The sequence below is a fragment of the Plecotus auritus genome (genome assembly GCF_963455305.1).
Source record: "Plecotus auritus genome assembly, chromosome: 9".
In the NCBI taxonomy this organism is placed as follows: Eukaryota; Metazoa; Chordata; class Mammalia; order Chiroptera; family Vespertilionidae; genus Plecotus; species Plecotus auritus.
This window is the reverse complement of record NC_137783.1, coordinates 18,379,144-18,387,264: the sequence shown is the minus strand read 5'-3', so window position 1 is coordinate 18,387,264 and position 8,121 is coordinate 18,379,144. Positions and strand designations below refer to the sequence as shown.

The window sequence follows — 8,121 nt, the reverse complement described above, 5'->3', positions numbered from 1 at the left end:
GACATTGATAAATGAGAATATAGAGATGAAGAGAAGTTATGTGTCACTGCTTTCAAATGAGCTCAGTACATTTTTCTCTAGATTATTTCCTCCCCCGCTTCAAGTTGCAGGAACCCTTTTAGTCAATAGCACTGGTCTATCCCTGTCTCTTGGAATTCTTTAAGATCATTGAGTGGAAACATTACTTTTTGAAAAGTCATTGTAAACAGGAAAATAATTCCCAAGCAGGTGCGTTAGGAATTAAAAATTCTCCCGTTAAGAAAGTCAGAGTAATGGGGAAGGGCAGGCCCATAGTAGATAATGAATACTGGTGTTCCTCAAGGCAATCTGCATATATCTGCCTAAAACACAACAAAGAATAGATTATCATCATTAAAAACATTGATTAAATAATTATTTTAAAAATTGATCATGGTTTACTTAATTCTTGTTACTTTCCTGTTTTTTAAACTTTTCTTTTTTAAAGTATATTTTTTATTGATTTCAGAGAGGAAGGGAGAGGGAGAGAGAGATAGAAACATCAATGATGAGAGAGAATCATTGATTGGCTGCCTCCTGCACGCCCACACTGGGGATCGAGCCTGCCACCAGGCATGTGCTCTGACTGGGAATCTAACCGTGACCTCCTGGTTCATAGGTTGATGCTCAACCACTGAGCCATGCCCTCAGGCCACTTCTTGTTACTTTCTGACAGAACTCTAAAATAGATATTTTGACATAGGACCCCTGAATTTGGCAGTGTGTCAGTCAATATGATCAAAGGACATTCAAAGACATAGGAAACATTTAGATTTATAGTCTATTAAAACTAATGTCGAATGGCCCAGAGGGTGTGGTTCTGTGGTTGAGTTTCGAACTATGAACCAGGTCACAGTTAATTCCCAGTCAGAGCACATGCCTGGGTTATGTATGGGCTCTATCCCCAATAGGGGGTGTGCAGGAGGCAGCCGATCAATGATTCTCTCTTATTGATGTCTCTCTCTCTCTCCCTTTCCCTTCTCTGAAATCAATAAAAAACTCCACTAATGCCACATGGACGAATGAATCAGTCCGTTACCATATCCTATATAATAAAAGGCTAATATGCAAATCTGTAGGGCAGAATGATTGGTCGCTATGATGCACACTGACCACCAGGGGGCAGATGCTTAAAGCAGGAGCTGCCCCCTGGTGGTCAGTGCGCTCCCACAGGAATTTCGTGCACTGGGCCTCTAGTTTATGTTTAAATAAATATGGTTTGTGAGTCAGCAAACCAGTGACAAGTCCTTTGTTGGAATACTTCCCAGTGCTTTTGAGGGACCCTAGCACCTCAGAAGGATGCCTACACATCTCTATTTAAACCTGGGTTCCTCCTAACACTAGGGGGAGGCCAAGAGCTTTGGGACGCCTCAAACGCAGGGAGAGGGAGGCGAAACCTACTGCCAAGGCACGCCGTTTCTGTGACTGGCACAGACATTAGCTAATGGAATCCGGGATAGGGCGCGCCGGTGCCCCGCCCCCTTGAGCGGCTCGAGGCCCCCACGGCACTCTCTGGCCCGCTCTGCGGCGGCCGCGGCCTGGGCGGACGGTTCGCCGTGCGCAGGCGCGGATCCTAGACCTCGCCGCAGCCCCCAACGCCTCAGGGAGTTACACCTACGGGGTCCGCCCGCTGGCGCGTCAGTGCTCTCCCGCTCGTCCGTCCTCCCGGGTCCTCCCAGCGCTCGACGCGCCGGGATGGCGGAGCTGCGGCCTAGCGGCGCCCCCGGCCCCACCGCGCCCCCGGCCCCTGGCCCTACTGCCCCGCCGGCCTTCGCCTCGCTCTTCCCCCCAGGACTGCACGCCATCTACGGAGAGTGCCGCCGCCTTTACCCTGACCAGCCGAATCCGCTCCAGGTTACAGCTATCGTCAAGTACTGGTATGCCCCGGGCCGCGGGGAGACCGACGCGGCGGGCTGGGAAGAGTTTAAGCGCCCGGGGCGAAGTAATTTGCGGGGGGGAAAGGGGAGAGGAGGAGGAGGAAGAGGAGGAGGAGGAGGAGGAGAATGGTTAAAGCACTTGGAAGAAGGGCTTCCTGCTGGGAGGGAAGGAGTTAAGGCTCAAGTTAGGAATGGGGACAAAGGGGTTAAAGAAGACTGTGGGTAGCGAATGGCTAACGAGGGTGGGGAGGTTGAAGGGTTAAATGGGATTTGGAGAATGGAGTGAATTGGTGGGGTGTGTAGGAGCCGAGGGGGATCGATAGGAGAGAGGTAACTGTAAACGTGGTGCAAGGAGGGGGCGCCTGTAGGGGGTCATTAGCGGGCGAGGGGAAGCCTGGAGCGGGTTGCGGCTGAACTGGGACGGGGGTGGGGTGGGGGTGGGAGTGGGAAGACGAGGCGGGGTCTGGGGAGCAGTGGTGAGGGCTTTGGAGGAGCGCGGCTGGCGGAGCTGGAGGGCACGAGACCGCACTGGGTCAGAGGCGGGTCTGGGGACCCGGGCTCCGCTCTGGGTGAGGAGGGGCGCTAGTTGTGAGCGTTGCGCTTGTGAATCGATGAGGAGGAGGGCAACCTTTTTGATGCTTTCCTAGTGAGCTCAGACATCGTATCAGTGCAGTGCTTTTGTGTTCGAAGTTTCACGAAACAACTTTTCCCGATAAACTTTGTGCTTACTCCGCACAGTTCTCTGTGCCGAGCTTCCTCTAGCTCTGCAGCTGCTTTCCTTTTAGGCATTTGCTAGGACAGAGGCAGGGTCAGGGAGATCCAGGGTTTGGCTGAGGATCGAAGGGGACCAGAGGAAATACTGAAAGTGTGGGCCTTGGACAGGGTGGAAGGAAGGCGGTGAGATGTGGAGGAGCTTCCTAGCCACAAGCTTCAGGATGTAGGCAGCATTTTCTCAGGGAATCTCTGAAGTATCTCTGTTAAGAATCAGACCTTTTACAGATGGGCTGGCCTTGAAATAGGAATGGTCTTCTCTAGTTTCCCATTCCTGTTTCACCCTGCAGCCTCTGGGCAAAACTGGTGTTATGGGAACTGTGGAAAAGAAAGAGCCTATCTTCATGATCTTTCTGGACCAAAAGTTGACTGAGGGATTGGATGAATATGTCCAGAACCACATTCTTGCAGGCACTGTGTTAAGATGGCCCCTTCAGCCCTAGCCGGTTTGGCTCAGTGGATAGAGCATCGGCCTGCGGACCAAAGTGTCCCAGGTTCGATTCCGGTCAAGGGCACATGCCGGGGTTGCGGGCTCAGTCCAACATGCAGGAGGCAGCCAATCAATGATTCCCTCTCATCATTGATGTTTCTCTCTTCCTTCCTCTCTGAAAGCAATAAAAATAAAAAAATAAAAAAGATGGCCCCTTCATTGAGCCCTGAAAGACTGTTCGGGCAGCTGCTTGGGGTGTGGCCATAGGGTAGCCCTAAAGAGGGAAGTGAGTGGATGTCTTTTCTGGTTACCTCTCCCTTTAGGACTGAGTCTTTCTCCTCCAGGACAATGTCTTCCTCCAGAAATGGCAGAAGGTAGGCTCCGTAGGACTGGAACCAGCTCCCTGTGTTCATGGGAGCATGTGAAGAGGTGGACAGTGTGGAGGAGCAGCCACCTGCTCCTTAGGGAGGGCCACGGGGAGCAGCCTGCCTCTGTCTGGTAGCCAGGAGGTGTGGCCCTGGGTTGAGACGAGTTTATGAAGAGAGCTTCTGAATGAAAAGCAGCTCTTGATAACTTAATCCCCATTCTAATCGCACCTCTATATTTAAATATGTATTGTGATGAACTCTCCTGGATTGTGTCATGAGAAAAGTGGGCCTGGCTCTGCCATGCTGTTTGTTCAGGCCTCATTTGAGTGTAAAGAGAAATTGCTACACAGACTTGGGCAACTGTCTTTGTCTCCAGGTGGCCATGAAGGATAGAGTTGTGTGTAAAAGGTATGGAAGCACAGGCAAAGGACAAAGACTAGTTTGGGCAACTTCTTTTTTTTTTTTTTTTTTTCCTGCTGCAAGCTTGTTAACCAGGCAGGACTTATTTTCAGAGATGGACTAAATTCTAATGACGAATAAAGGCAACTGTACAGAATTCTTTGCAATTAGAAATGCTTCCTAGATGTGGAAAAATGTAAGAGGGGACAGCTTGGCAACTAGTTCTTTCTAGATTTGGAGGATTGTGCATGATTAAGACGCTGAAATTAATTCATCGATGTACCTCACCTTTGGGATTCCACCAAGGCCTCTTCAGTTCTCATAACAGGAAGACTGACCGAGGGTGCCTGGGTCTGGCTGTGGCCCAATGTACCTTGGGATTCCTTTTCTTGCAACAGAAGGGTGGTTCTTGGCTAGTGGACCCTGGTCAGCAAGGACATTCTGAAAGCTGAGACTTAAGTGAGTAGGGATCAGAAGCAGAGAGGCAGAGCTTGTGCTCTGGGGCTACTCCAGTCCTGCAGCTGCCATGGGGAGTGAAGTCAGGTGTTCAAGGAATTAAGTTGAAGGATGCTGGGTCCTTGGATAACATCTTTTTCTAAGTATAAAATATGAAAATTTTCTACATACTCGTCTGCTTCCCATCAGGTTTCAGAGTAAGTAGAACAGAACTATCTGTGCTTGGGGATGAGGTTCATTTGGTCTGACACTTGGTCATTCCCAGCAGCTGGAGTTTTAGGGTAAAGTCTCTCTCCTTGAGAGTACTTCCTGGGAGCCTTGGCCAGAAAGAGGGTTGTAGTGGAGTGGCAGATGAAGCATGGAATGGTGGATGCAATTTTGCCACTTGTTGCTGGATGGACCAAAGCTGAAGGAGGGGTAGGACTGGGGTTTTGCAGCAGGACAGTGGGGCATACATGGAGTCTGTAGTCACTCCCATCTGTTCTTGGGCTATGCACTATCAGAGGGTCCTTTCAGAGTTAGCTGCTCTTATCTTTTTTCCCTTCCCCGACAAGCTCTCCTAAATCCAACTGGTTGTGGAATTAGTCAAATGATTTTGGCAAAATCTGAGTTAAGAAAAGACAGGGAGATTTGTCCTTTTTTCTAATCCACTCAGTTGAAATCCTAAGCTATTTGTAGCAACTTTCTTACAAGTCCTAGAAATAACTTAGCATTTCTTAGCAGAGAATAAGGATTTTTACAAAAGCAAATAATATCCTGGCAAAGAGGATGAAAAGAGACCTACTGGTTTTAAATAGTGCTTTAATTGCATGGTGTTGGCATGCTTGCTGGGATCACACATAAGCATGCCTTTTATTTGGTTGTTAGTGTTCCTTTAGCATATGAACCCAATTGCAAAGCGCACTCCATCAATGTCCCAGGAGCAGCAAAGTTTTTGCAGTCTGTGGAACAGTCAGATGTCCGAGGCGGCTCCAATGCAGAGTGTCTGTGGGCTAAATGCAGACTTCCACTGATGGTTTCCATTTATTTTGTCTGTTTCTTTTTTTTTTTTTTTTAATATATTTTATTGATTTTTTACAGAGAGGAAGGGAGAGGGATAGAGAGTTAGAAACATCGATGAGAGAGAAACATCGATCAGCTGCCTCCTGCACACCCCCCCACTGGGGATGTGCCCGCAACCAGGGTACATACCCTTGATCAGAATCGAACCCGGGACCCTTCAGTCTGCAGACTGACGCTCTATCCAGTGAGCCAAACAGGTTAGGGCGTCGTCTGTTTCTCAAGTCTACCAGTTTCCCTATCCATTCTGAAGAAAAGCAGGATTTTTTTTTTAAAAGAGCACTAATTGCTCTACTAAAGGGAACCCTTATTGAATTAAATCCTCAGAGTGAGGTAATGACTGAATCTCTTTCTCAACTGCCTTTCGTAGGAATTATGTGGGAAGTTTAATGTGGTCCTCAGAGGCCCCAAATAATTTAATGTGCCAGTTCTACCTTTGAGATGGTAGTCTCTTAGGATCATCTTCCAGATCTGGAGCTCACAGGGCTCAGCCTGGCTTCTGCTGCAGTTATCTTTATCTGTGCAGAGGTGAGCTAGCCCAAGTTTGGCTTTTGTCATTTGCATGATAAAAGACCAGCTTTGGGTCCTGGCTGGTGTTGCTCAGTTGATAGGAGCATTGTCCTGTACACCAAAAGTTTGTAGGTCCGATTCTCAGTCAGGGCACATGCCTAGGTTGCAGGTTCGATCCCTGGACAGTCAGGGCATGTGCAGGAAGCAACTGATTGATGTCTCTTTCCCTTCCCCCCTCTCTCCCTCTCAATCAATCAATAAAAAAATGTCCTTGGGTGAGGATTAAAAGAATTCCCCAAACAACCAGCTTTGGTCTGTGGGGTGCAGGCATGGGTCTGGAGGCACTGGGTTTGTTTACAACAAACTGTAATTAACATAGGGCACAATTTAGTCTAAGAGGCAAGAGTGGAGCTGAGCCCCTGCTTCCAGGAACAGTACCCATTGGGAATGCTAAGGATGGTCTTCCAACAGGCCAATTGGATTGACAGATGCACCTCTTGCCTTGAAGCATGACATGTTTACAGGCACCATGAAGGAGAGATAATCCCTGCCAATCCCATTTGGGATTGGTAATTTGAAACAGGAGGAAGCAAAAGGGGCAACCATCCAGTCTGTTTTATTTCTAAAAGAGGTCCTACCTGTTGGGGATAGGAGAAAGGAGTCTGTCATGCGTGGGGAATTAGGCAACTTCTAGCCACCCATTCCATGGTCTTATCCCAGAGAGGTGTGGCCTCCCTTTAGTTATCTTTCACCCCAGTTTCCTTCAGTTTGGGGCCCTTCAGGTTTGTAAGACATCCCTTAGCTTCACACTGTCTGCTTTCAGATTCACACTAACAACCCTGTGTTTTGTCTTTTGCAGGTTGGGTGGCCCAGACCCCTTGGATTATGTTAGCATGTACAGGAACGTGGGGAGCCCTTCTGCCAATATCCCCGAACACTGGCACTACATCAGCTTCGGCCTAAGCGACCTCTATGGTGACAGCAGAGTCCATGAGTGAGTGTGTGCCACTTGCCCACCCTTCACCTGCCTGTTCCTTAGCCTTGAACCTTTTCTCTGAGGTTTTTCCAGCGTAGGGATGATGATGTCATAGTCCTGTGGGGTTGATACTTCTCAGGTGGAACTTCTGGGTGTCTGTCCTCTGCCTATATCTCCTTGTGCCAACATGGTCCAGGTCAGCACCTGAGCTCTGTTTACCTGGTTCAGGAAAGTATTGATGATGAGCAAGAGTTCTAAAACGATCAGGTTTTCCCAAGCTTGCTCTGGTGTTTGAGCTCAGAGGACAGGCAGCATAGCTATGACTCAGAATTTGTGTTGATGCTTTTAAGTCTACTTCTTCTCTCCCCCAACCCCCTGCTAGCTTATTATGAAAAAATTTAAACATAAAGCAAAGTTGAAAGAAGTTTATAGTGAATACTCATATACCCACTACCTAGATTCTACCATTAACATTTTACTCTACTTGCTTCATCATGAATATATCCATCTCTGTCCCTCCATCCATTTTACCTACTTCCTCTTTGAAACAGATTCATGGATTCTTATTTAATTTAGTGCTCAAAGCTGAGGTAAGAATAGTGAGCATTCTAACTTCTAGCATAAGTGCTAAGAGGTGTTACATTGGAATTATGGCAAGTAAATTTCTGGCAACATTCTTCTTGCACTGTCTTTTGTCTTCTCATTCAGTGAAAAAGGCCAGAAGCATTGGTTCATTCAGCATACATTCATCAAGCACCTATTTTGTAACAGAGATAGAATGTCATAATAAATGTGTTGGGAATAAAATCCCAAGACATAATTCTTGTATTGATCTCATGTTCTCGAGGGGAAGGAAGCTTAAAGAGATGGTTATAGTACTGAGTAATAAATGCTGCAACCCATGGATGTAGAACATGCTCTGGGAGCAGAGTGGAGCGAGTGACTATTAATCAGCCTATGGGATCAGAAGCTCCAGGAAGGAGGTGACGTTTGAGAGGAATCTTGTAAGAAGGGGTCTGGGGTGAGAGCTGCACCTGACACTTTAGGACACCAACATTCACTTTGAGGACTGTGAGAGGCTTTAAAAATCTTCTAGCCCCATGTTTCCAAAACTTCTAGTGCTGCCTACATAATTTTTGCCACCTATAGCATATTATCTATGGTGTCTTCTCTGTAAACTAACCCTCCTTTTAAAAATTGATATAAATAAATCTTTAAAAGTTAAATCACTATCATATATGGAAACCAATATCATTT

At 47.4% G+C, this 8,121-nt stretch overlaps 1 protein-coding gene across 3 annotated transcripts in view; it reads left to right on the top strand.

Moving 5' to 3' along the window:
- The first annotated feature begins 1,543 nt into the window (after positions 1 to 1,543).
- Positions 1,544 to 8,121, top strand: part of SUFU (SUFU negative regulator of hedgehog signaling) — a 95,993-nt gene continuing 89,415 nt past the window's right edge. For all 3 annotated transcript variants that reach the window (XR_013961597.1, XM_080687233.1, XM_080687232.1), the window contains exons 1-2: positions 1,544 to 1,895; positions 6,748 to 6,882. Coding sequence is in view for 2 of the 3 variants with exons in the window: in XM_080687233.1 (XP_080543359.1) it covers positions 1,714 to 1,895; positions 6,748 to 6,882 (317 nt within the window). In the remaining variant the exon portion in view is untranslated. The remainder of the gene's footprint in view (positions 1,896 to 6,747; positions 6,883 to 8,121) is intronic.